Raw genomic sequence first — 27,330 nt, forward strand, 5'->3', positions numbered from 1 at the left:
AGCCTATTGTTTTCACTACATGGGCCTAACCTGTTCTCCCCGCCCAACTGATTTCATTTTAATTACTGGTATGCGTGTCAGCGAGACAGAGGGCTACAAAGTAGAACAAAATACATGTATTGTACTGGGAACTGTAAAGACAAGGAGACAAGTTGGCATCCACCTAAGGCTGTTCATTACATAACAGAACATTTTACTAATCTTTGACATTCTTCAAAAGTTAGACATTTTAATTTACCAGCGCTTCCAATAGACCAGCTACTGATTGACTACTAATTGGATGATCATAGCACTCTTTTTACAGTTTAAAACGGTTGCATTTAAGATGCTGAGCATATACAGTTTCACAATAAAATAAGCCAAGGACATGGAGTTGCAACTCCCTTTGATCAGACACAAAATAATACATTGACAGCTATATTCAATGGCCATGAGCCAGACTGACAAGATATCTTATTTTAGAGATCTAATGGTGTTGAAAGATCTTCCTTGACAGAGACATTGTAGAATATAATAGCTGTGAAGGTAAATTTACTTTAATTGTGTCTGCCATTTTTGCCAATTGTGCTGCTGCCCTTACTTCACGCTTGGTTGGAATTTTCTCCAAAGTCTGAGCTCTGGACTGCCTCTGTCCCTGAGTGGTTCTCCATGTGTTTCTTCAGTTTGGACGAGGTGGGAAAGTTTTTCATACACTGGTTACAGACAAATGTCTGCACCCCTGTATGAAAGCGTTTGTGTCGTGCCAAGTCTGACGAACTCCTAAACTTCAGCTGACAATCAGGGCAGGGGTAAGGGCGTTCCCCTGTGTGAATGCGGATGTGTAGTTGTACCTCTGCGGGGGTGAGAAACGTCTTCCCACAGTGGACGCAGGGGAATGGTCTTTCCCCTGTGTGTATGAGATGGTGCCTGGTCAGAGCGTATGGTTTGGTGAATCCTTTCCCACAATAAGAGCAAGGGTAAGGGCGCACGCCGGTGTGGGAGATGATATGTTCCTGTTGGGATTTTTTGCTCTTAAACCTCTTGTCACACTGATTGCAAGCGTACGGTCTCTCATCAGTGTGGGAGCGGTGGTGCTTGGACAGCTCCCCCTGGGACAGAAAGCTCTTCCCACACTGAGAGCAGAGGAAGGGTCTCTCCCCGGTGTGCATTCTCTCATGTCTGCTCAGGATGGATATCAATGTGAACCTCTTGGGACAGTAGGAGCACTGGAAAGGCCTCTCGCCCGTGTGAACTATTTGGTGTTTCTTGAGCAGGAAGAGGAAGGAAAAGCATCTCCCACACTGGTTACACTGGTGCGGTCGCTCGCCGCTGTGGGAGAACATGTGCCTCTTCACATCAGCTTTGCGCGTATAGCTCTTGTCGCAGTGCGGGCACTTGAACTGCCGCTTTACCAGGTGGGTCTGCCGGTGTTGGGAGCGAGCCAGCAGGGAGTGGAAGCTTTCGCCACACTGCTGGCAGATGTACTGGAGGCTGGTCCCGTGGCTCTTCCTGTGCTCCAGTAAATCCAAGGAGGAGGGGAAGCTCTTGCCACAGATGGAGCAGAGGTGGGGCAGGTCGCTCTCGCCCAGGTGGGAACTTCTATGGTGGGCTGTCAAAGAGCGGAGGTTGGCAAAGGAGCTCCCGCACTGCTGGCAGGGGAAAGAGATGGATGTCCCACCATGTTTCTTCTCATGCTTGGTCAGGTCCCACGAATGCTGGAAGGTCCTGTCGCATTGAGAGCAGTGGAAAGGTCTCTCACCCGTGTGGGTGAGCTGGTGTCTCCTCACATCTGAGGAGCGAGTGAAGATCCTACCGCACGTGCCGCATGTGTGGGCCTTATGGTAGCCTTGTGCTTTCGTGGGAGTCCCAGCATTACCGGTTTGATTCTCAGAGTTTTCAGTTAAAGTTTTTGAAGAAAGGAGAGGTTTGATTGATGTGGATATCTGGCCAGTGTTATCGGGACATGGTGAAACCTCTGCTCTGTTTTTCCCAGACACATTGGGCTTGTTGTACTCCTCTGTGTGAATGCTTTGCATGTGGAGGTGAAGGCTCTTTTCCTCCAGACTGTGGTAGGCACACTTAGGGCAGGTAAAGGGGGTCACCTTGTCAGATCCACCTGGGAGACAGAAGTCAGACAAGGCATGTTTTATTTGCATGGCTTGGGAATGAAATAAAGGGCATGCTCATTGAAAAAATATATTGAGACCACACAATGAAAGACATGTAAACATACATCTCTTCCAAACATAATTTTTTGAAAATGTTGGTCCCTCAGAAGTTTACATACACCTTAGCCAAATACATTTAAACTCAGTTTCACAATTCCTGACATTTAATCCTAGTAAGAATTCCCTGTCTTAGGTCAGTTAGGATCACCACTTTATTTTAAGAATGTGAAATGTCAGAATAATAGCAGAGAATGACATTCCCAGTGGGTCAGAAGTTTACATGCAGTCAATTAGTATTTGGTAGCATTGCCTTTAAATTGTTTAACTTGGATCAAACATTTTGGGTAGCCTTCCACAAGCTTCCCACAATAAGTTGGGTGAATTTTGGACCATTCCTCCTGATAGAGCTGGTGTAACTGAGTCAGGTTTGTAGGCCTTCTTGCTCGCACATGCTTTTTCAGTTCTGCCCAAAGATTTTCTATAGGATTGAGGTCAGGGCTTTGTGATGGCCAGTCCGATACCTTGACTTTGTTGTCCTTAAGCCATTTTGCCACAACTTTGGAAGTATGCTTGGGGTCATTGTCCATTTAGAAGACCCATTTGCGACCAAGATTTAATTTCCTGACTGATGTCTTGAGATGTTGCTTCAATATAACCACATAATTTTCCCTCCTCATGATGCCATCTATTTTGTGAAGTGCATCAGTTCCTCCTGCAGCAAAGCACCCCCACAACATGCTGCTGCCACCCCCGTGTTTCACAGTTGGGATGGTGTTCTTCAGCTTGCAGCCTCTCCCTTATTCCTCCAAAACATAACAATGGTCATTATGACCAAACAGTTCTATTTTTGTGCCATCAGATCAGAGGACATTTCTCCAAAAAGTACGATCTTTGTCCCTATGTGCAGTTTCAAACCGTAGTCTGGCTTTTTTATGGCGGTTTTGGAGCAGTTGCTTCTGCCTTGCTGAGCGGCCTTTCAGGTTATGTCGTTATAGGACTCGTTTTACTGTGGATATAGATACTTTTGTACCCGTTTCCTCCAGCATCTTCACAAGGTCCTTTGCTGTTGTTCTGGGATTTATTTGCAATTTTCGCACCAAAGTACATTCATCTCTAGGAGACAGAACGCGTCTCCTTCCTGAGCGGTATGACGGCTGCGTGGTCCCATGGTGTTTATACTTGCGTACTATTGTAGACGAACGTGGTACATTCAGGCATTTGGAAATTGCTCCCAAGGATGAACCAGACTTGTGTAGGTCTACAATTTTTGGCTGGGCTGATCTATTTTGATTTTCCCATGATGTCAAGCAAAGAGACACTGCATTTGAAGGTAGGCCTTGAAATACATCCGCAGGTACCCCTCCAATTGACTCAAATGATGTCAGTTAGCCTATCAGAAGCTTCTAAAGCTGTGACATCATTTTCTGGAATTTTCCAAGCTGTTTAAAGGCACAGTCAACTTAGTGTATGTCAACTTCTGACCCACTAGAATTGTTACAGTGAATTATAAGTGAAATAATCTGTCTGTAAACAATTGTTGGCACAATTACTTGTGTCATGCACAAAGTAGATGTCCTAACCGACTTGCCAAAACTATAGTTTGCTAACAGGAAATTTGTGGAGTGGTTGAAAAATGAGTTTTAATGACTCCAACCTAAGTGTATGTAAACTTCCAACTTCACTGTATATAACCATTTCCCTGATTACTGTCAGAATAGTCACTGTCAGAATAGTTGGAGAGCTCATTATTACCAGCTTCTCTTCCCCTGGGTGAGATGACATAAACCACGCTTGAGGCCTCACCGTTGTTCCTGTGATTAAAAACGAACACAAAAATATCACTAATTTGATGACAAAATGGCAGATTCCTTTTTAAATGACAGTACTCCTATTTTCTAATCATCACTCATACTTGTTCTCAGTGTTCTTTTTCCTCCGCCAAGTTCTTGGTGTCTTCGACTGCAGCCGTGTAGACCGCCTCACAGTTGACGTCGCAGGCTGTTGGGTTTGAAAGTTGACCACATGGGACGTGTCCTTCCCTTCCTGGTTCACACACACATTCACAGTCTCTGATTGGCCGCCCTGATCTGCCACCACCTCATCTTGGACATCCTTTTTGACTGCTAGTGTCTCTGTCGCAGTTCCAATGTCTTCACTGATATTAACGGCTTCATCTGCTTGCTCCACCAGAACACTCACTGTGTCCATCTCTTCCTCGGCTGCATTCATCTCCTCCCCCACGTAGCCATATTCTTCAACGACTGTCATCTCCAGATTCATATCCTCAGCTTTAAGTTCAACCACCTCCTCCCGCAGTGGAGAGGCGTTTGACGATACGTATTCCTCGTTCATTGTCTCTACAATCTCTTCTTCCACCTCTGTTCCAACCTCCACTTCTGTGTAAACAGTTACTACTACAGCATCTGTGTCCTCTAAAGACATGGGGCCCAGCACGTCTGCTGAGTTATGTGACGACTCTGACCGGATGACAAAAGTGGTCGGCTCAGTGGTGACCACCATTTTAGGGGTGGACAGAGAGGAGAGGATGTTGTCACCCATGGAGGAGGAGAGAGCAGCTAAACGAGAGAAAATAAGGACTGTTATAAAAAGACCTGCGAGTTTTAAACAGTACTGTGCTACAAAACGTTGCATCATGATTTGGTAATCATTACAGGAGACTTACAAGGTTCTTTTAAATGTCCAAAACTCTTATGGTGCAGGAGAATGAGGTTCAGATTCTCTGGGGTCGACTGCATACACTCCTCCAGGACTGAAGGGGCAGAGCTGAGCCATGTCGCCGTCTGAAAAGGAATGTCTTTTAGAAATGCATTTTATATTCAATCAACGTAGCCTAAATAATTGTTTGTCTTCCCAAAATGTACTATTCCTAACCTGTGCTAGATTTATGCTACATCCAATATCAGAAAGGCTAAATTGCCAGAAGCTATGTATGCCATAATGCTCAATACCTGCTTGAGGTCTGGTACTGGAAACAGTTGTTCCAGTCTGGAGAGAAACTCCCATGTTAACGTCTGCACCGCTGTGTCATAATGTCGGCCATATTGTTCCGGGAACACCTCCTGTTGGGGGAAACATTATTTAAATGAAGGAAAGGTGATGGATTGTCACTTTTTTCTTGAAGGCCTGGACGAGTAACTTTTCCCGGGAGTGAGACACTCCCATTGTTTTCAACAAAACCTTGACGTAAGCTGCGCGGTCCTGCAAGAGGCTCACAGCGCCGAGTGTAAAAGTACCTGAAAGAAGCACTCCCTCTCGACAGGGTCCTTTAGCAGTGATTGGACAAGCACCACAAAATTGGATTCAGATGCTTCCACTTCTGCATCTCTGTACTGCAAGACAGTAAACAGATACAATCATCTCATCACATAGTGGATGTGTGCACTCAAATCCACTTGGAAAACAACCAAATTCTGTTCTAAAAGGACTATAGCCCACTTACTCCTGTGCATCCTGGAGTAACAGTGGGCATTCTGTCCAGGTAAGGTTGGATGGTTTGAGGGTCAGCAGGGCCTCGGCACAGCTCCAGAACCAACTGAATCACACACAGTAGAAACAAGTATTAACTGTGGTACAAACCTGTAGCTGGAGAAACCATGTCATTGTCATCTCTCAATCAACTCAGGTGGGGAGTACCCATTCATAGGATTGCAGACAGTTACATAATGTATAGAACAGACCCAATTCTCTACTCATAGGAAATTCTCTTCTGTTCAATATATTTCATTTGCGCTTTTCAGGGATCTCCATCCAACCGAATAACCCTATGCCCCCTGACTCGTGTCTCACCCGTGCTCTCAGACCTAGAATGAGCTGAGCTCTATGTCTGTGGCTCAGCAGCTCTGGAATGGCCTCTGTCACCAGAGTCACAAACTCCTCCAACTTCTCATAGTGCCTCACATCTCTTTGCTGTGCCACCTGCCACATGGCAGCAGACAGGAGCCGCAATGGTGGAACCAGGAGGTGCAGAGAAGAAGGACTGAGAACTGGATCTGAAATGTTGGTGTACAAATGGACAAACATTCAATCAGAAGTCAGAACACTGTTCAAAATATATACAGTGGTAATATATCACTATGTCTGTCAGCTAATGATGCGGACAATCATTTCTCATCCAGTCGTTACAGGATGGGGCTCCATAGAATGGAAGACTAGCATCAGACATTAGCCTTTGTCCGGATTAATTTGCATTAAGCAATACTATTCAAATTGTCTTTACTTTAAATTGATAGCTAGTCAGGTTAGAGGATTACAAGCACACTTGGCTTAACAATGCAGTCATAACCGATTTTAGCCGGCTATCAAATGATAGAAAAAGTGTCATAGTTAGCTATCGGGCAGATATTAGCTAGCATGGTAACGTTAGCTAGAAGTTATTTTCTTACACACCACTGATGTCTTTAGATAGTCCACATGCATCCATGGCTATAAATATACTTATGTAAAAGCGCAGAATAATTTGAAAACAAAATTATTTGACTGCTCCCTAACGAGCAAAGTAACATCGATCTACTTCCCCAAAACTTCCGGTACCCAAGACTGGACTCAATTTTCGTTCCGCCTGTACCTTTTCCAAAATAAAAGTCATAGAATAAGCCCCCCAAGCTGCCGGCCTACATTACTACTAACATGGCTCTGTTAGATTTTAGTTGATTTCCTTTTGAAAAATATTGTAGCCTACCGCAAGACAAAATAAGCAACGTTACTTTTATTAACTTTTCTCTTCTTTTAATAAGGAATACTTCGTTAAAGATACAGAAGTTTTGCCTCTGGGAGTGCTGATGAGACAAAATGGGTCCCTTCGAAAAGGAAATACTGTATCGTCTATTGACCGAGATAGCAGATTGATTAATATTATGTATATCAGCCATAAAGACAACACTCAAGCCTACATTTAAGAATACATATTTTCCCTGTTCTGAACATACAGTAGGGCCTGGCACTCGCCTCTCAACAACCAGCCTGTATAGATGTACTATTGTAAAGTGGTTGTTCCACTGGATATCATAAGGTGCACCAATTTGTAAGTCGCTCTGGATAAGAGCGTCTGCTAAATGACGTAAATGTAAATGTGTACCGGTAGCAACTGTCCTCTTCATTCTGCAAAGGAGAGTGCGCAATACTTCTCTTTTTAATGTCAAAACAAGGTGAGTAATCTAAATAAAATGCCCTTTGATGTATGATTCCTGACAGCAAAAAGCACATCTCCTCAAAAATACAATCAAATTCCAAGCAGTGACAGAATTAACAATTTACAGTACGAGGCTCAACTCTTGTTACAGGCCTCTAATACAAAGGGCCTGTTTTACTTTACATTTCCAAAAAACAACAAATGATCCACCAAAAGACACTACAACATATGAATAGCAAATGACACTCCAATATCCTCAACAAACAGCCTCAGCTGCTGCATGAGTTCGCTCGTGTGTCCGCAGAAGATGCAATCTGTTGTAAGCCTTCCCACATTCAGTACACACGTATGGCTTCTCTCCCGTGTGGCTGAGCATGTGTCTCTTCAGTGGAGTGGTGCTGTTATAGCGATTTCCACACACGCTGCAGGAGTAGGGCTTCTCTCCTGTGTGTATCCGCTGATGTACTGTAAGATAGCAGGACTGGGTAAAACTTTTCCCACACTGCGCACATTTGAATGGTCGTTCTCCAGTGTGGTAACGCTGATGTTTCACCACTTCGGAGTAAGTTAAGAAACTTTTACCGCACTGAGAGCACATATGTGGCCTCTCCCCTGTATGCATGCGATTATGCCTGGTCAGATCAGTCGACTTGGAAAATCTCTTCCCACACTGGGAGCAGGGGAAAGGACGCTCCCCTGTATGAGTCTGTAAGTGTTTCTTTAAAAAACGATTGGCCTTGAAAGTCTTTCCACACTCGAGACAAGGGAAGGGTCTCTCCTCTGAGTGACACTGAAGGTGTTTTGACAATTCACCAGAGGACAGAAAGCTTTTTCCACAGTCAGGGCAAAGAAATGGTCTCTCTCCTGTGTGAATTCTCTCATGTCTAGTCAAGATCTGTAGTTGTGTGAATCTCTTTGGACAATGAGAGCACTGGTAAGGCCGCTCACCTGTATGAGTTCTCTGGTGTTTGATCAAGTTCGATAGCCTTGAGAAACTTTTAGGACAATGGGAACACAGAAATGAACCCTCTTCCTTATGAGCATTCAAGTAGTGTTGCCTAAGACAAACTAGCTGTGTGAAGTTAATTTTGCACATTGAACACTGGAATGGTCGAGCGCCGTTGTGCATTTGCATGTGTTTTGTGAGGGCATCAGAGTTTTGACATTTCTTCAAACACTGGTTGCACTGCAGAGTGTCACCACCGGAGTGAATCAGCTGGTGTCGCTTCATTTGGGATATCTGACTGAAAGACATGTCACATTCTGGACATTTGTGTTGACCCTCTTCGCTGGGACACTGCTCACTCTCAAGGCCTGCTGGGAGGGTTAACTTGATCCCAACGTCATCATCAGAGACTGGCGACTCTGCTAAATGAGCCACACTGCAGTGTGTCTTGAGATCTTCCGCCCGATCGAAGCCCTCTCCACACGCGCAGCACTGGAACGGCCTTGACCCTAGGCCCTTTCGCTGGTGTCTTTTCAAGTCGAAGGAGTACTGGAAAGTCTTCTCACATTGGGTGCACCTGTAAGGCCGCTCCCCAGTGTGGGATCTCTGGTGTCTCCTCATATCTGTCGCTCGAGAGAAGGTCTTTCCACACACAGAGCATGTTTTGGAGCGTGATGCATGCCTGCCAGACTTCCCCAGCGTGTGGGGAATGTCTGAGAGACATGGCTTCAGAGGGGTGCTGCTGGAAGACCCTGGAGGGGTTTCTGTTTCATTTTCTCCAGCAGCAAGTATCCTTCTGTACTCCTCTGGGTGAAGCTCTTTAAGGTGTTGCCGGAGGGTCACCTCGTCGGCATGGTTAAAAGAGCACTGAGAGCAGGCGAAGACAAGAGAGGGAGCCTCCACCGTCCCACCTGCAGGGGAACAGAGAAAGGAGCATACTGTATATTTAGAAAGTTATAAAAAATTATAATCCAACTTATTCTGAACCAGGCATCTGGACCATATTCAACATTGCCAAATCTATTCAATTAAAATTAAACTTTCAGAGAATTCTAACGATATCTAGTGTACCTACAGTGCCATAGAAACCTTGTGTTGATATAACATTGCAAACCTTTATTTCCATTCATTGTGGAGCTGTCAGAAGTGGCGCCGAGGTCTTCAGAGTCTTCCCTAAAGATAGCGATAAAGCACAATTGATGTCCAATGACACTGGATTGATTTTATTTGACAGTTTAACAAAGCCATACAAACATTTTAAAAACGTGACAGGGATAACACAATGAATTCAATTACGCATTTCCATTGTGGTCCTTTTAAAGTAAATGGTGAAATTGCTTTAAAACCTTAAGTCCCCTCCCACCCCTCATTCTTACCTTGGGTCTGGAGGCAGGTATAAAGGGACGCCCCAGGTCCCATTAGCCTCCTCCTTCAATGCCTTGAGCTGCCCTCCATTGGGTCCTTTTGATCCCACTGTCTTCATCCGGAGCCTTGTGTTTCTTCTCAATGGTTGAGAGGGGGAGGACATTTGGAGAGGCAGACCACTGACGTCCAGTCTCTGGAACCCTAATGTGGGTTTTTGGTGCAGACAGGATGTGACCAGTTCAGGCTGGTTCATTACTTCTTGTGGCGTACATTGGGAACTTCCTTGATGCGTGTCAGTTTGGGGGACATAACCAGCTTCATTTCTCTCCTGCTCAATCCCCTCCTCTGTGACCCCCTTTTCTCCATGTAGGTTCTCATTGTGGGTGGACGGTCTGTCAATTGTATTCTCTGCACATATAGGCCCAACTAACTCCTGATGTTCAACATGCTCCACCTCCTCATAAATAATTTCCACCTCTCTATTTATTGACTCCAGATCCACACACACATCCCCCACCTCTGCACAGAAAACGTCTTCCTCTGTGTTCATGTCACTGGTTTCCTCTGAAACAAGCTCAGCATCTCCGTTAGGATGCCCCACTTCCTCAAACATAACCTCCACTTCTCCCTCTTGACGGTCTTCCTCGCTTTGCATGGCTACCATCTCCCGCTCTTCCCCATTCAATTCAACCTGACTGTCTCTTTGGTTCTGTGACTCAGTCTTCTCTATACTAAACTCCCTTTCCTCACTGGTGTATGTACTGGTCCCCAGCTCCACTTCTGCATACTCCGTCACTACTACAGACTCAGTTTCCATCGCTTCACCATATAAGGCTGGGTCCATACAGCCATCCATCAACTCTGATTGGATCTCTGTTTCTGTCTTTCTAGTGGCCGTCACCACTACCGGAGTGAGAGACAGAGAGGAGAAGATGCAGTCGCCAGCAGAGGAGGAAGAAGTTGCTGATTGAGAGGTAGAAGGAGACAATTACAGTGAGATGTTATTTATTTTAATAAACTGCTGGGATGATATGAATAAAGGGGGAATATTACAATCCTAAAAGCATTTCCTTGAATCATTCAAATGTAACAATTTGCATACCACCTTTACTAATTCTGGATTTATTTATTTTTTAAGAGGTTTACCATTGGTGTCCAAATGTCCTAGTTCTCTATGATGTTGCAGTAGAGTCTTCAACTGTAGAGGTTGAGATAGAGAGTTGACACACTCTTCCAAGACAGAGGGTGCAGCATTGAGCCAAGACACTGTCTACGAGATGGGGAGCACACATTAATATATGTATCAATCGGTCCAGTTGTTCTTCAATAAAATTTTCTAAATGCCCATTATCTTAAATAAAATGCTCCAAGATGTCTCATGTCTAATACATATACAGAGAAACCAATGTAACGTTTTGTGAAGAGTGCTGCACATGAGATGTGTCAGCATGTTAATTCATCGTGGGCATTATGACATGAAAGAAAGATGCAGACATTCAAATAAGCCAACTTTATTCACAAGCTCATGCTTGATAACGACGGTCCGAGGAGTGGTCTAATGACGAGGTTCTGCATGAGTACATGAGTACCTGTTTGAGGTCTGGTACTGGAAGGAGCTGCTCCAGCCTGGAGAGAAACTCCCACATTAATCCTTGCAGGGCAGAGTCATACTTGGGTCCATAGTCTACAGGAAACACTTCCTAATGGGAGAGATGAAAAAGACAGGGGGATCAATTATTTGGCTGGCTACTTTTCACATATAATTTTTCTTTCAAAGATTAAATGTAGCCTAAGAACATGAAGCGATAGGTTTATCATCACAAAAACATTGAAAAATTGAAAATGTAGCCTAGATATTACTGGTTTCATCTGTTTTGAAATACCAATGTTGACGGACCATATAAATGTTCAAACTTTGGTGTTTAACAAACTGAACCAACAAAACCATATACTGACCTGGAAGAAATGTTCTCTCTCAACTGGGTCTTGGATAAGAGTTTGTACCAGTGCAAGGAAATTTGATTTAGAGGCTTCCGCTTCTGCGCAACAAAACTGGGGAAATAACCTCTTGAATAAATGTACTGTAATTCTGACAAGATCGAGTGAGAGAACATCATTACAGAGGATTGAGGAATATCTTAAGACTCACGTCTGTATCCCCCGGATGTGATCTTGCAGCGTGGATCCTGTCCAGATGGCTCTGAAGTCCTGCTGTCTGCTCCGTGCGGCACAACTCCAAAACCAACTGGGAAAAAAACATAGATTATTCCTACAAGAACACTGTTGGGTAAACAACTTGGCCTAACCTTTCTCTTCAAATATTCCATTCCCTGTTGCTTCATGACTAAAATATTATTCCTTACAACTCATTACTAAATTAACCATGTTCTTTTCAAGTCACAGGACAAATCTGGATATATAGATTTTGTGTTATCATTCCTGGTCCTTTTGGACCGTGAAAGATGTGTGGGCGCTATGACATCTGGTAATGACATCAGAGTCAAAGTTACTGCAAATAATCACCTCTCTCTCACCTTTGCTCGTAAGCCCAACATGAGCTGGGTTCTCTGTCTGAAACTGAGCAGCTCTGGAACCATCTCTGTAACAAATGTCACAAACTCTTCCAGCTTCCCGTAGTCCATTATATCCCCTCGTTGGGCCACTTGCCACATCGCTGCAGAAAACAGCCGCAGCGGTGGGATGAACAGGCGCAGGGCAGGTAGAGGAAAAGATAACCCTATGAATGGACATATCGCAGGCAGTAAGCAGCTGCACTGACTGGGCCAAACAAGAGCACACAAATAGCTAGGCTATGACTAGAAGAGTAAAACATTGCTATACTAGCTATAGCTAACTACGCATTGCATTTTAAGTAGACTATGTATGAATGCAGATCGCATAAAAGCGATCATAAACGGAAATAAGCATTGATTCCATACATAGTTACACCATAAGTACCTAGCTACAGGGCTACGATTGGAAAGTTGGCTTGCTAGCTGGAACCCCTGCCTGCTGTTTCTGTCTGGTGAAAGCTTCCAATCAGTTCCCTGCGACAACTATCAACTTACCCGTATTCACCACCGGCTCCATTAAGTTCCGATAATCCATTATTATCAGTCACAGGGACGTCCTAAACTAAACCCAAGCAATCATTTAGTCACTTGGCTGAAATATCTGTTCACCTGGAAGTTATTATTTTTTTTCTTCTCATTTTGCAGGAAGTCACTTAAAAAAAAACAATAGTTCCGGTTTATATTCGCCTTCAGAATAAAAGTTACGATCATGGGAAACGCTATATCACAGATAGAACAATGAGACCGGTATTTCACTGGATGTATAAATATGAAGCATCCGCTTGGCGTTTCCACTCGGAAGCCCACTGGCGGGCAATGGGAGAAGATGGAACGAGATGGATTTTGGCCTACATTCTGCACATTTTCTCATTAATGAAACATTTGATCTCAATACAGTTCTGCTCCCAAAACTAAAATATGTTATCAATAGAGTGGACTAAGTATTGTCAAAGTTTTTTTAATCGCGTTGTTTAGGAGTGAAAACTCGAATTGAGTTATTGCACACGTGCATTTCAGAGTAGGCGTTACCTAACGGATATATGCAGAAGTTTGCTAGAACGGGCCAATAGGATCTCGCCATCTCGTGCTTGGCTCTGCCCACCTCCTTGCTTGTTCTTCTTACTATGACTCATCTGTTCCCATTGGAAACTACAGGCTGTGGTCTATCTTGGTTTAGTTATACAAATCTGGCTATATCGTCTCTAGTAATCAGTGAATCATCTCACAGATGCTAATATAATGCAATAAACTCCTCTGATGTTGCCAAAAAAGTCAATTTAATTCAAATGACAAAAAATAATAATCTACAGCACGTTTCATACAATATTAAAATAATGGTTAATAAAATGAATGTAACCATAAAAATAATGAGTGTATTCTCAATGAAAAAAAAACAATACTTGAAGTATTGGACTGGATATACCCACTATGATATGTAGTTAAAGGAACATTCCACCCAAAAACGATCTTAAAAAAAAAAGGTAATTAGTCTATTGATGATGTTTCGCTTGTCAGGAATCAAGTTTTCAAGATATGTAACTTTTGGAAAGTATTCAGAGCCCTTGACTTTTTCCACATTTTATGTTACAACCTACACACAATACTGAAGGGTACGTATGCAACCCCGGTTACGTGAGCTATTTGGATCACTCCAATATATTGGTATCACTCCACGGCAGAGGGATACATATGATGTGAGGATTAACAGATTTACTCCAGTGTACACCTGTGTCACGGCTGGGGTCCGCCCATATATATAGACCCCATGGCCGCAACATGCGTTCTCTAGTAGAGAATCTCTACATCATTTTTGAGGCACCTCTAGCACCGTAGAGGATTGGAGTGATCCAAATAGCTCACATACCCGTGGTTACATACATAACCTTTGTTATATTTCACTATATTGGACCACTCCAATATTTTGGTATACCCGTACCAGACTAGTCGGTGCTAGAGGAACCTGACCAGCCAGCGGCGAAGTCCCAGTGCGGGACCGAGACGCAGGGGCTGTCAATGTGGAAGGGGAGGCGACGCCCAGGACTGCTGAACCAAGGGAGGGAGGTGCCTAATTTACCTGATAGTACCTAGCAAAAATTGCAAGTGAACAAAGCAGACAAAGAGCTGGTCTGTTCTAACTGACCGTGTCTGCTCCACATAGGCAGCCAGTGCCCTCACAGGGCTAAACATGCTGGAGGGAGGCCCAGAATCCCCCGCCACTGCCGGGGGGTCATAAGCAGACAGGATAAAAGAACCTTCGGGAGGAATGAAGGGTTGGGGCAGAGAGATGTACTCCTCCCCCGGGGTCCATCCGGTAGCACACAGAACTTACTGAAAGAGCATGGAGCTCACCCACCCTCTTCATGGAAGTAATCGCTACCAAGAAGCCACCTTCATAGAGAGGTGTTTCAGGGAGGCAGACTCCAACAATTCGAAAGGAAGATCTGGATGTGTGCCAAGACCACATCCAGACCCCAGCTCGCCATTAAGCGGGTCCTAGCTGGACGCAGGCGACGAACCCCCTTCATAAACCTGGAGACCAAGGGATGGCACCCCACTGGCCTGTCCATCCACCCCACATGGCAGGCAGATATAGCGGCCAAATACCCTCTTAGTATAGAAGCTGTCAAGCCCTCATCCAAATGAGACTGCAGGTATTGGAGGACATACTGCACCCCGCATGACGACTCGGGCACGACCTCAACAACAGTGCACCAAGAGCAGAACAACCGCCAGTGCAACTGGTATGCCACGGTTGTAGCCGGTGCCCTTGCGTTCTGCATGGTGTTCATTACACCCTCCTGTAGTCCTAACATGGACCATTGGTGCCGTTCAGTGGCCAAGCCCACAGACTGCGGTGCGGCCTCGGATACCACAGAGTTCCCCCGGCCTGAGACAGCAGGTCCGGTCTCAGGGGAAGTTGCCAAGGTGTCCCAGACAACAGCGACAGGAGAAGGCTGAACCAGGGTCGTCTGGGCCAGTACGGGGCCACCAGAAGCAGACGATGCTCTGCCAATCTAGTCCTGTCCAGCACAGCCTGGATCAGGGGAAAAGGGGGGAATGCGTAAAGCTCCAGCCCTGGCCAATAGTGAGCCAGAGCATCCAAGCCCAGAGGCCCTGGTGGCTCCGACATGGAGTACCACTGGGGGCAGTGAGCATTGTCCAGAGAGGCAAACAGGTTCACATGCACCCTCCCGAACTTGTCCCACAGGTGCTGCACCTCCCTTGAGAGCATATCCGCTGCCCCAGTCAGAATGCCAGGTACGTGTGCTGCGCGTAGAGACGCTAGACGTCCCTGAGCCCAGAGAAGGAGCTCCCGTGCCATAAGATGGAGGCGGTGTGACCTCAGTCCACCCTGATGGTTGATGTAAGCCACCACTGTGGTGTTGTCCGTTCTCACCAGGACATTTCTTTCCTTCAGATGTGGAAGGAAAGACTGCAGGGCCAGCAGTGCAGCTCGGAGCTCTAGTATATTGATGTGCCTGCCGCTCCAAGGGGGTAGCCAACAGCTGCTGGCCGACCTGCCCTTGGTCACACTCCAGGAGAACTGGGAGGCGTCTGTGCTGACCAGCTCCCAGCGGCACATCCTCAGCATCTCCACCCCACCTGAGAGAAAGGAGTGACAGCGCCACCTCAATGCCATGAGGCACTGTGCGGTCACCCGCAGCTGGTGGTGACGGTGGCGCTTCGGGTGCAGCCGGTGGGAGTTGAACCACCGTTGAAGAGGCCGGAGATGGAGCAGGCCCAGGGGAATCAACAACGAGGACGCTGTCAGCAAGCCCAACAGGTGTTGGCAGGTTAGGATGAATACCATCCGCCCCTGCCGAAAGTGGTCGATAAGATAAGATCGCCTGAACCCTTCAAGTGGGCAGGCGTGCTTTCATGAGGACTGAGTCTCCATGCCAATGAAGGCCACCCTCTGGGTTGGCGTCAGGCGACTCTTGCCGTTTACAGTAATGCCCAGCCCCCCGATGTGGGTCAGGAGCATGTCTCGGTCTGACAGGACCTGGGTCCTGGTTGGGGCACAAATCAGCCAATCGTCCAGGTAATTGAGGCTCAACAACCCTCGGGACGTGAGAGGTGCCAGGACAGCGTCCATGCGCTTTGTGAAAGTACGGGGTGCCAAGGAGAGGCCAAAGGGAAGAACCATGAATTCATAAGCCCTCCCTTCGAAAGCGAATAGGAGGTACTGCCAATGAGCTACTGCCAATGAGCTACTGCCAAGGAGCTGGGTAAACAGGAACATGGAAATACACATTCCTCAGGTCCAGCATCACAAACCACTGGTCCCTGGACACGGCCTGCAACACGCGGACTGGGGACAGCATGTGAAACCTCAGTAGCTTTAAGTACCCATTGAGGTTGCGGAGGTCCAGAATCGGTCTAAACCCTCTTGACTCTTTTTGGTTATTTTTGGTTCTGAACTCTTGATCCTGCGGATGGCACCCTTGTCCAGGAGTGAGGAGATCTCCAGTCGCAGGGTTATCTTCAGGGGGGGGGGGGGGGGGGGGGGGGTCGGCCACTGTGGTGACAAGAAGGCCCCTGAAGGACGGGGAATTGGAGTTGGTACCCTTCGAGCATTGTGGACAAAACACCCATAGGGACTCCACACACTCCTCCCACTTTGCCCTTTGAGACCAGGCTGGGGAAGGGTGTGTCAGCGGTCCTGCCAGGGCCCGCCTTTCCTCTGGCGCCTGGGTCCACCAGGCACATCCCTATGGCGGTGACGGTTGACAGGTTGTTGTTCCACCGCACACTGTGCCCCTCCCCGCTGTCGTTCCTCAGCACGAGGCGATGGGGCAGGAGAGGGACCCCACCGTCATTCTGGTGCAGGTGGAGGCAACGGTCCGTCTGCCTTGGACCCGGGGCCTGAGGAGGCGGCATGAACCATCTCAGGGTCTCCCGGTCCATACGAACCTTATCGGTCTGCTCCAGAATGTCATTAACCCCTGTGCCAAAGGTCAGCCCTGGGGTGATGGGGAGAGTGACAAATGTGCTCTGGACAGCAGCGGGATTGGGCCAGCCAGAGATGGCGCCGGGAGGTACACACCTGTACCATGGCCCGTCCGTTGGAGCGGGCCACATCCCTCTGGAGCAGGCAAAGCAGGCGAGCTTTCCGGAGGAGCTCCTCTGTACCCCCCTGCAGCCGGGGATACAGAGTCTGCAGGTAGGCCTGCAGCAGCATGGCTGCATTGGTAAGGTGGCCAAGACAGCAGAGGGACCCATATGTGGCTTTCAAGCCCACATCAAAGACTCTGGGGGGGGTCCCGGCTTCAGTTGCCGGTTCTGCTCTATTATCTCCCGGTCCGGGAGGACCATGGCAGCGATCATGGTGTCCGGTACTCCCGGAGGCCGAGTGACTCTGCGCCCGCCACATAACTCCATGGTCCAGTCTCTGCTCTGAGTCAGAAGCCCCATCGGCCGGCTTCTGATGACCTGTCAGCCTGGTAGCCCCGCTCACGGTGGTGAACAGTGCCAGCATCGTCCCCCAGGAACAGCCCATCACTGACCAAAGGGGAACAGCTGTGGTTGCCATCGAAGCTATTGACCTCTTGACGCAGGGCATGCGCCATCTGTTCAAGGTGGTCCCAGCGGTCCCGACTCCTGCCCCCGTCCAGGACTGGCAGAAGATGGGCTCTGCCTGCGGTGGCTCCAGCCATGCTTCCTGGGAGGGGTACTGGGCCCAGTAGAGGGACTAACAGCTCGCTGGCGCACCACTCCTGAGGGAGGGAGCTCGTCCCCAGCCTGAGCCCAAGCCTGGCCGACTCACTCATGCATGGCCTACAATCGCACCAGGCACAGGCGTTCTGAGAACACCACACAGAACAGGCATCCAGTAGGGTGCTCCACCGCCCTCTCCACGTGGCTCAAACCCAGGCAGTGCATACCGAGGAATGCAGATCTCCAGGGGGATGCCACCATCACACCTGTCAAAGGGAAGCCATAAACTCAGCCAAGCCAGCAAGGCCACGGAGCAGGGGTCCGACGCCCTGGGAGAACTTATGTCGTGACCCGCTTGGAGGAATAGGAACCCGGTGAGGGATAAATTACTCAGTACCTCTGCAAAACGGGGAAGACCCGTGAGGGAAAAACAGGCAGACAAAAAACAACAACCAGGTAATGGATTTGATTTATATGTTGTTGTTTTTTACACCAACTGCAATATTACCTAGCTGGTTTAATATCTAAGCAGTAAAAACAGCACCATATGATGAAGTAACGCCGCTAAAGAACTCCAAAGTTAATGTCTCAACGTAGTGGAAGCCCACCACGATACGCTTACATTCTGCAGGGGAAAGAATAAAAAAAAAAAACTTGTAGTGTAATTAGCAGAGAACCCGCTAAAGCAATTCACAACACAAAGAACAAGCCAGTCGGCAAGTTGTGTAAGGTAAATACAGTTTGTGGCAGCAAGAGCCAGCAATATATTAAAGGATGCACACAGAGTCGTAGTGTAACACTAACGAAACACAAGCACGACAAACCACAGGCGGAAGATACAGATCAACCGAGCGCAGCGAGTGGAGCACTCAAGAGGGGCTGGCCATTTGGCCAGCTGCAAACAGCCAGTGAGCCAAAAGGCACCTAAATGACTCTCAGACCATGAGAAACAAGATTCTCTGGTCTGATGAAACCAAGATTGAACTCTTTGGCTTGAATCCCAAGCGTCACGTTTGGAAGAAAACTGGCACCATCCCTACGGTGAAGCATGGTGGCAGCATGTTTTTCAGCGGCAGGGACTGGGAGACTAGTCAGGATCAAGAAAAATATGATTAGAGCAAAGTACAGAGAGATCCTTGATGAAAACCTGCTCCAGAGCACTCAGGACCTCAAACTGGGAAAAGGTTCAACTTCCAATAGGACAACGACCCTAAGCACACAGCAAGACAACGCAGGAGTGGCTTCGGGACAAGTTTCTGAAAGTCCTTGAGTGGTCCAGCCAGAACCCAGACTTGAACCCGACACATCATCTCTGGAGAGTCCTGAAAATAGCTGTGCAGCGATGCTCCCCATTCAACCTGACAGAGCTTGAGATGATCTGCAGAGAAGAATGGGAGAAAGTCCCCAAATACAGGCGTGCCAAGCTTGTAGCATCATACCCAAGAAGACTCAAGGCTGTAATCACTGCTAAAGGTGCTTCAACAAAGTACTGAGTTAAGGGTCTGAATACTTATGGAAGTGTGATCAGTTTTTAATTTTTTAAATTTTTTATAAATTTGCAAATATTTCTAAAAACCTGTTTTTGCTTTGTCATTATGGGGTATTGTGTTTAGATTGAGGGGGAAAAAACCAAATGTATCAATTTTAGAATAAGGCTGTAATGTAACATGTCAAGGGGTCTGAATACTTTTTGAATGCACTGTACGTCAACAATGGACTAATGAAACAAATACCAAAATATGTTTTTGGGTGGATTTGTCCATTAAGTAAAATCAATTGCCCATTGGTCATTTAGATTTTCTCTCCAAATGACTTACTATCAATACTTGCAGCCGACTCTACATGACATTTTAGATAATCTATTCAAAATATCCACTTAACTATCAGACGGACCAAGTTATTAAATCTATCCAAAATAAAAATCTAAAAGAACATTCAACAACTGATATGCAAATGTACAACAATAACTCAATTTTCATTGAGGGAGTGAGTGAGTTGGTGAGCCTTGAGGCATCGAATTTGGGTGAACGATTCCCCACATTCCCCACACACATGCTTCTCTATATGGGTTTTCTGGTGCCTTTTCATATGATGAGAAAATCTGAAACGTTTGTCACAAACGCTGCATGAAAATGGCTTCTCTCCTGTGTGAAGTCGTTGGTGTGATTTCAGGTAACCTGACTGAATGAAGGACTTTCCACAGTCTTGGCATTTGTATGGTCGCTCACCAGTATGGTATCTTTCATGCAACCTCCTTTCATTTGCTGTGATGAAAGTTTTCACACAATAGGAGCATGGAAATGGTCTTTCTCCTGTGTGAGTGAGTTCATGTCTTTTCAATGACACTGCTTTGTAAAACTGCTTTCCACACACTGTACAGGTAAATCTCACCCCCTCATGAACTTGCTCAATATGTGTATTTAGCTGAATCTTTGTCCGATAAGTCATGTCACACTGCGAACAAGAAAAAGGTTTCTCCTCTGAGTGAGTCCCCATATGCACCGACAGTTCAGAAGCGGCCCGGTAGCTCTTTCCACACTGCCAGCACAGGAACGGCTTTTCTCCTGTGTGCTTCCTACTGTGTATTGTTAGAGAATTGGCTGTTCGGAATTTTTCTGGACAAACAGAGCACTGGTACAGGTACTCTCCTGAATGAACCCTCTCATGGATGACAAGGTACGATAACTGAGTGAAGGTTTTCTCACATTGAGAGCAGGGGTATGGTCCTGTGAATTTATGTTGATGCAGATAGTGTTCTCTCAGACGCCCCAACAGGGTAAAGGTCTTCTCACACATGGTACACTGGATTTCCTTGTGCATCAGCTTGTGTCTGTCAAAGGCAATGGAGTTTGGGTATATCCTTCCACAATCAGAGCAATAGAATGGATTGTGAATTCGTTTGTGTGTTCTTAGGGAGGATGAGCCTTTGAATTCCTTATCGCATTCATCACATTTGAATACCACCTTTCTTTCTTCCTCCTTGCATTCTGCCCTTGTGTCATCAGTGGCTAGCAGTTCACCAGCCTCCTCTGGAGTAGCATCCTCTTGTTGCTGGTCCACCAACTTAGATGCTTCTTCTTGGTTCACCTTCAGACAGATATCCCTCTGGTGTTTCTTTAAACCATGCATGTACTTGAAGCGCTGCTCACAATTGCCACATTGATAAGGACGCTCCTCTGAATGGGATCTCATATGAATAGCCATTCCTGAAGCACGGTTAAAAATCTTCCCACACACAGTGCATGGTTTGGGTTCTTTGAGAGTCGGCACTGAAGTAGCAGCCATGATAAGGGTCCCAGTGTCGTTTTCCTTGGTAGTGAGAGGGCTGCTGCAACCTTCGGTTTTAACTTCCGCTTGTTGCTGGTCCACACTCTGACCCAAGTCTTCTAGGATGCCCTCGTGGCCAAGGATTTCCTGATGTTTCTTCAAGGTATCTTTGTACTTAAAACTTCTCTCACAAATAGCACAGTGAAAGGGACGTGCCTTTGAGTGAGATTTCAAGTGCCTTTCCATGTCTGAGGTACGAGTCAAAATCCTACCACAGACACAACAGGTTTTTGAGTCGGACAGCCCTTTGTGAGATGGTTGCGGGTTTTCATCAGTGCCAATAGACCCAGTGCTACCCATTGATTCGGATTCATCTTTCTCTGGCTGCGGTTTCCCGTTCTGTTGTGACAAGTTTGGACCAACCTGACCTAAATCTTCCTGGTTCACTTTCTTACACAAATCTCTCTGGTGCCTCTTCAAATCATATGAATACTTGAATCTCTTATCACAATTTACACACCAAAATGGATGCTCTTTTGAGTGGGATCTCATGTGCCTTGCCATGTCTGAAGTACGAGTGAAAAACCTCCGACACAAAGAGCATGTTTTGGTGTCCAGAGCTCTTTTCTGTGTTAGCCCTGATGGAGAGAGCGTCTTAAGGGGTGATGTGTTCGGAGATTTGGTAGTTGAGGGTTGTGGGATCTCTTCTATATTTTCCCCATCAACCAAAGTTGAGAGGTTCTTTTCACAAACTCCCTGCTGGTGTCTCTTCAGATTATAAAGATCCTTGAAGCCTATTGCACATTTGAGGCACTTAAACCTATGATCATGATCTTGAGTGTGGCTTCGCTGGTGCCTTCTAAAGGACGTGGCTCGAGCAAAAGTCCTCCCACAGTCTGGGCATGTCTTACTGAATGGGCCCCTTTTGCATGACTTCCTCAGGGAGGTGTGCACCTTGGAGGAGGATGGCTGTTGGATTGCATGGCCGGAAGAATCCGTTTTACATGTTTTTTGAACTTTTGACCATATTTTCTTAATCTGCAGCCTTTTGCTTTGTTTTGAGGTTTGAACATGAATTCCGGTGACAGCTTGATTGTCCGTTGCCCCACTTACAGGCTTCCTATTCATAGCATGCTCCTTCTCAGTAAATGCGTCTCTTTGATCCTCATCTGGTGCAAGTAGTCTTCCATTTTTCTCCATTGTACCCTCCACCAACCCTTTTCCTTCCACTCTAGCCAAATATTCTGATTGCGAATCTACTTCTGTGGCAGTCACCACACGTACATGTGGAGGGAGAGACAGAGAGGAGAGGATGTAGTCACCAAAGGACGATGGAGTTTCTTTTTGTGCAAGAGGGAGACAAAAGACAGGTTAAACTGAATTAATATATTTTCTGCAACAGTGTTTGACCAACTTCATACATGTCAATTACTTTTCCACAATCTTATATAATTGTTATTTATTTATTTAATTTCAGTTTCATATTCCATTTGGTGCCCAACCCATGACTTACAAGACACTATTCATCAAGCACTTGTGCAAAAAAAAACACAAAAACAAAATTACATTTTACACTTTAGATGCACAATTCATATTTGCATCATGTACAACTAGCTTATACTTCAAATATTTGCAATTATGGCACAACCAATCCAAGCAACAACAAAAAAAACTGTTTTATTGTCACATACACCAGATACAGTGCCTTGCGAAAGTATTCAGCCCCCTTGAACTTTGACCTTTTGCCACATTTCAGGCTTCAAAATATAAAGATATAAAACTGTAATTTTTTGTGAAGAATTAACAACAAGTGGTACACAATTATGAAGTGGAACGACATTTATTGGATATTTCAAACTTTTTTAACAAATAAAAAACGGAAAAATTGGCCGTGCAAAATTATTCAGCCCCTTTACTTTCAGTGCAGCAAACTCTCTCCAGAAGTTCAGTGAGGATCTCTGAATGATCCAATGTTGACCTAAATGACTAATGATGATAAATAGAATCCACCTGTGTGTAATCAAGTCTCCGTATAAATGCACCTGCTCTGTGATAGTCTCAGAGGTACGTTTAAAGCGCAGAGAGCATCATGAAGAACAAGGAACACACCAGGCAGGTCCGAGATACTGTTGTGGAGAAGTTTAAAGCCGGATTTGGATACAAAAAGATTTCCCAAGCTTTAAACATCCCAAGGAGCACTGTGCAAGCGATAATATTGAAATGGAAGGAGTATCAGACCACTGCAAATCTACGAAGACCCGGCCGTCCCTCTAAACTTTCAGCTCATACAAGGAGAAGACTGATCAGAGATGCAGCCAAGAGGCCCATGATTACTCTGGATGAACTGCAGAGATCTACAGCTGAGGTGGGAGACTCTGTCCATAGGACAACAATCAGTCGTATACTGCACAAATCTGGCCTTTATAGAAGAGTGGCAAGAAGAAAGCCATTTCTTAAAGATATCCATAAAAAGTGTTGTTTAAAGTTTGCCACTAGCCACCTGGGAGACACACCAAACATGTGGAAGAAGGTGCTCTGGTCAGATGAAACCAAAATCGAACTTTTTGGCAACAATGCAAAACGTTATGTTTGGCGTAAAAGCAACACAGCTCATCACCCTGAACACACCATCCCCACTGTCAAACATGGTGGTGGCAGCATCATGGTTTGGGCCTGCTTTTCTTCAGCAGGGGCAGGGAAGATGGTTAAAATTGATGGGAAGATGGATGGAGCCAAATACAGGACCATTCTGGAAGAAAACCTGATGGAGTCTGCAAAAGACCTGAGACTGGGACGGAGATTTGTCTTCCAACAAGACAATGATCCAAAACATAAAGCAAAATCTACAATGGAATGGTTCACAAATAAACATATCCAGGTGTTAGAATGGCCAAGTCAAAGTCCAGACCTGAATCCAATCGAGAACCTGTGGAAAGAACTGAAAACTGCTGTTCAAACGCTCTCCATCCAACCTCACTGAGCTCGAGCTGTTTTGCAAGGAGGAATGGGAAAAAATTTCAGTCTCTCGATGTGCAAAACTGATAGAGACATACCCCAAGAGACTTACAGCTGTAATCGCAGCAAAAGGTGGCGCTACAAAGTATTAACTTAAGGGGGCTGAATAATTTTGCACGCCCAATTTTTCAGTTTTTTATTTGTTAAAAAAGTTTGAAATATCCAATAAATTTCGTTCCACTTCATGATTGTGTCCCACTTGTTGTTGATTCTTCACAAAAAAATTACAATTTTATATCTTTATGTTTGAAGCCTGAAATGTGGCAAAAGGTCGAAAAGTTCAAGGGGGCCGAATACTTTCGCAAGGCACTGTAGGTGCAGTGAAATGTGTTGTTTTACATGGTCAGCCATAGTAATACGGCGCCCCTGGAGCAAATTAGGGTTGAGTGCCTTGTTCAAGTGCAAAGACAGATTTTCACCTTGTTGGCTCAGATATTCGAACCAGCAACCTCTTGGTTACTGGCCCAACGCTCTAACCGCTAGGCTACCTGCTATGGATCTATGGATCCTCTGAGTCTGTATGATACTCACCGATGAAGTCCAAATGTCCATGTTTTCTGTGGTACTGGAGCAGGGTCCTCAATTGTATGGGGTCAGGTACAAATTGTAAACATTTCTCCAGGGCAGAGGGGACAGCATTTAACAAGGAGGCAGTCTTGAGAGAGAGGAACACGTTTAAAATCATTAACCCACTACAAACTCATGTCCGACTCACAGTTTATTAAACATGAAAATATCATTGATTCTTGCTTGGTATTCTTGACTTCTAATTTCCCAAGCTAATTAGATAAAGGTGTTATTCATTCTTATTACCTGTTCAAGGTCTGGTATGGGAAGTAACTTCTCAAATCTGGAAAGGAATTCTAACATCAGCATCTGTATTGCAGTGTCATACTTGGGCCCAAATTCCACAGGGAACACGTCCTAGGAGAGAATAAATTAATGTAATAATGAATGTCAATAATTAGCCTAGTATTTGCCTTTTGTAACCTAGACCAGCAAACTTTTTGGCTCAAGGGCCACATCGGGGTTTCAAAATTCCGAGGGGCGCACAGCTTTTGTTTGTCAAGATAAGGGCAGTTATCTGAAATGATTTAGGTCCATTATTATTTCTACATACTTTCTATTTGGTTTTATATGTTAAAGTGTAGCCTGGAGTTATTTTTCTATCCAAAATAATCATGGGACTGGATAGGGAAGTCAAGCAGAAAGAGGTGGTCACTTTCCTACCATATAAGAGCAAAACAAACCTGGTAAAAGTTCTCCCTTTCACTTGGGTCTTTCAGCAGAGATTCAACCAGCTCCACAAACTTTGATTCAGATAATTCCACCTCTGCATCACTTGACTGCAACAAAACACGCACAACAATTAAATAATCACATTTTACAACTCAATGACAGAATATTTTGAGTGACATTGGTCTTTGCTCCCTCCCAGAAAGATACTCACCTCTGCTTCCCCAGTTGATATGAGGCTTCGGATCCTGTCCAGGTGTTGCTGAATGTCTTGGTCTGCTGTCTGCTCAGTACGACACAACTCCAGAACCATCTAAAATTACAGATGACCAGTCAGGAGTAGAACAAAGGTCAACCACACACTTCGTAGGCATTACTCTGTTCTCATTTGGAGATAAATGATAGATAGTTAAGGGCCAACGGCAGTATTTGAGAAACCAGTGTCAGGGTCATTATCTCAATCAATGTTTAACAGCTGTCTGTTTTAGGATAGAGTCAACAATATTGTTGTCAGAGAGTAACCTCACATGATCTTGTTGCATGTTTATTTTCCCCATTCTGAACCCAATCTCTTACCCTTGCTCGAAGCCCCAGAATGAGTTGGGCCCTCTGACTGCAACTCAAAAGCTCTGGCACAATGTCGGTCACCGTGGTGACAAACTCCTCCAGCATCCCATAATCTTGAACATCTCCTCGCTGAACCACTTGCCACATGGCTGCAGAGACAAGCCGCAGTGGTGGAATGAAGAGACGCAGAGAGGGAAGAAGAAGAGGGGGACCTAAAAATAAGGATATGAGCCACAATAATGATTTTAATAATACTGAACTGATATTGAAAGTTAGAGCTGGTTTAAAAACCTTTCAAATATTTCCTCAAGGTTCCAATGGAATTGCCCCAAACGTGGAAACTGCATTCATACAAATGTATCAAGCGCACCAGATTAGTTCCAAATATTGAGGTCCCTATCTAGCAACTCATTTAGTTAAATGGAAAAAAACATAACATGCTTGCCAAGGTAATTGTAACATCTAAATAGGCTATCCCTTACAAAACATAACAGTGGATGATTCAGAAGTACCAGTCCTCCCGCTTCTAGCATACTAAAAAGATCGAGACAGACGGACATTTAGCGAGGATACGCCATGTTGAACATCAAGCACACCAAGTTTAGTAAAACAAAATCCGCAATACCATTTTCGCTGGGATTTTGATATTGCATCTCGTCCTCATACAAACGTAGTCACGCACGAAGCTTGGAAATTAGCTAAGTGTTTGTTATAAAGATGGTTTCCAAAGTTAAAAGGCTTACAACAGTTTTAAAACCTAACCGTCGGTAGCACTGAGTGTGACACTGAACGTAGTCCGTTCAATTTCCGGTTGCGTTTACACCCTCCAGAATAAAAGTCCTCCTGAATTGAGTTAAAATTCGGAATAGATTTTTTAAGAAAGTCATCTTTGTCAGCAAGTTCGGTTATTGACTTGGTGTGCCAACTAAAAATAATTCTTACAATAGTTAGCAATCCCCTTGTATAATCATAAAACATATTTAGAAACTCACCTGCAACTGCGTAAATCCCAGAGTCTGGCATGGCTCAATAATGTGTCCCTGAATGTGAGGGTCAACAATGTGCAACAAGAAAACACAGCCTAAAAAGATTACTTTGAAACAATGTACAGTACACCATAAACAATGTGGGTCACATTATGTGCATTGAAATCAAGATTGCCCACTTTCTCCATCTCCTCATGTGTAACCTACTAGATGGATTTACCCCTGTAATGCTCCTTCCACAAACAGCAATCTGGAAAAAAGCCCACACCATAATCAATGACCATTCCCATATTCTCTACACCCCCTGGGATGTGCTTGCTTCCCTTAAAAGCAGTGTTATGTGGGTTTGTATGAGTGTTAAGGCTGAAGCAATCACCTGCAGACTAAAATTTGAGGAGTGAAGTCAGGGGAGGTGAATCTG

General features: G+C 45.4%; 2 protein-coding genes across 3 annotated transcripts; both read right to left on the reverse strand.

The window, feature by feature from the left end:
* Positions 1-101: 101 nt before the first annotated feature.
* LOC106576587 (uncharacterized) lies at positions 102-6,721 on the reverse strand. The gene is made up of 9 exons (XM_014153823.3): positions 6,555-6,721; positions 5,955-6,157; positions 5,608-5,700; positions 5,402-5,497; positions 5,117-5,227; positions 4,831-4,948; positions 4,060-4,723; positions 3,900-3,958; positions 102-2,095 (listed from the first exon to the last, which is right to left on the reverse strand). The coding sequence occupies exons 1-9, from the start codon at positions 6,586-6,588 to the stop codon at positions 582-584; spliced, it is 2,892 nt and encodes a 963-aa protein (XP_014009298.2). The 5' UTR covers positions 6,589-6,721; the 3' UTR covers positions 102-581.
* A 552-nt stretch (positions 6,722-7,273) lies between these two features.
* On the reverse strand, positions 7,274-26,722 carry LOC106576583 (uncharacterized). 2 transcript variants are annotated; one of them, XM_014153813.3, is made up of 14 exons: positions 26,549-26,722; positions 25,933-26,135; positions 25,571-25,669; positions 25,371-25,466; positions 24,934-25,044; positions 24,652-24,775; positions 12,142-12,344; positions 11,757-11,852; positions 11,564-11,659; positions 11,197-11,307; positions 10,754-10,877; positions 9,619-10,570; positions 9,357-9,415; positions 7,274-9,153 (listed from the first exon to the last, which is right to left on the reverse strand). In XM_014153813.3, exons 1-14 carry the CDS (start codon positions 26,574-26,576, stop codon positions 7,553-7,555), a joined length of 3,903 nt encoding a protein of 1,300 aa, XP_014009288.3. In that variant the 5' UTR covers positions 26,577-26,722; the 3' UTR covers positions 7,274-7,552. The 2 variants fall into 2 exon arrangements, with proteins under 2 accessions (XP_014009288.3, XP_014009289.2); XM_014153814.3 differs by lacking the exons at positions 24,652-24,775; positions 24,934-25,044; positions 25,371-25,466; ... (1 more) ...; positions 25,933-26,135; positions 26,549-26,722 and adding an exon at positions 12,676-12,829.
* Positions 26,723-27,330: the final 608 nt, after the last annotated feature.

Source organism: Salmo salar, chromosome 17 (genome assembly GCF_965601325.2).
Source record: "Salmo salar chromosome 17, fSalSal1, whole genome shotgun sequence".
NCBI lineage: Eukaryota > Metazoa > Chordata > Actinopteri > Salmoniformes > Salmonidae > Salmo > Salmo salar.

Coding starts and splice junctions, on each gene's coding strand:
- LOC106576587 (XM_014153823.3), bottom strand. CDS start 6,588: ATGGATGCATGTGGACTATCTAAAGACATCAGTG. Junction 5,701..5,954: donor TTCTAGGTCTGAGAGCACGG/GTGAGACACGAG, acceptor TGTGTGATTCAG/TTGGTTCTGGAGCTGTGCCG. Junction 4,949..5,116: donor CAGTACCAGACCTCAAGCAG/GTATTGAGCATT, acceptor ATTCCTTTTCAG/ACGGCGACATGGCTCAGCTC.
- LOC106576583 (XM_014153813.3), bottom strand. CDS start 26,576: ATGCAATATCAAAATCCCAGCGAAAATG. Junction 26,136..26,548: donor TCAAAATCCCAGCGAAAATG/GTATTGCGGATT, acceptor CCTTATTTTTAG/GTCCCCCTCTTCTTCTTCCC. Junction 25,045..25,370: donor AAAGGGAGAACTTTTACCAG/GTTTGTTTTGCT, acceptor ATTCTCTCCTAG/GACGTGTTCCCTGTGGAATT.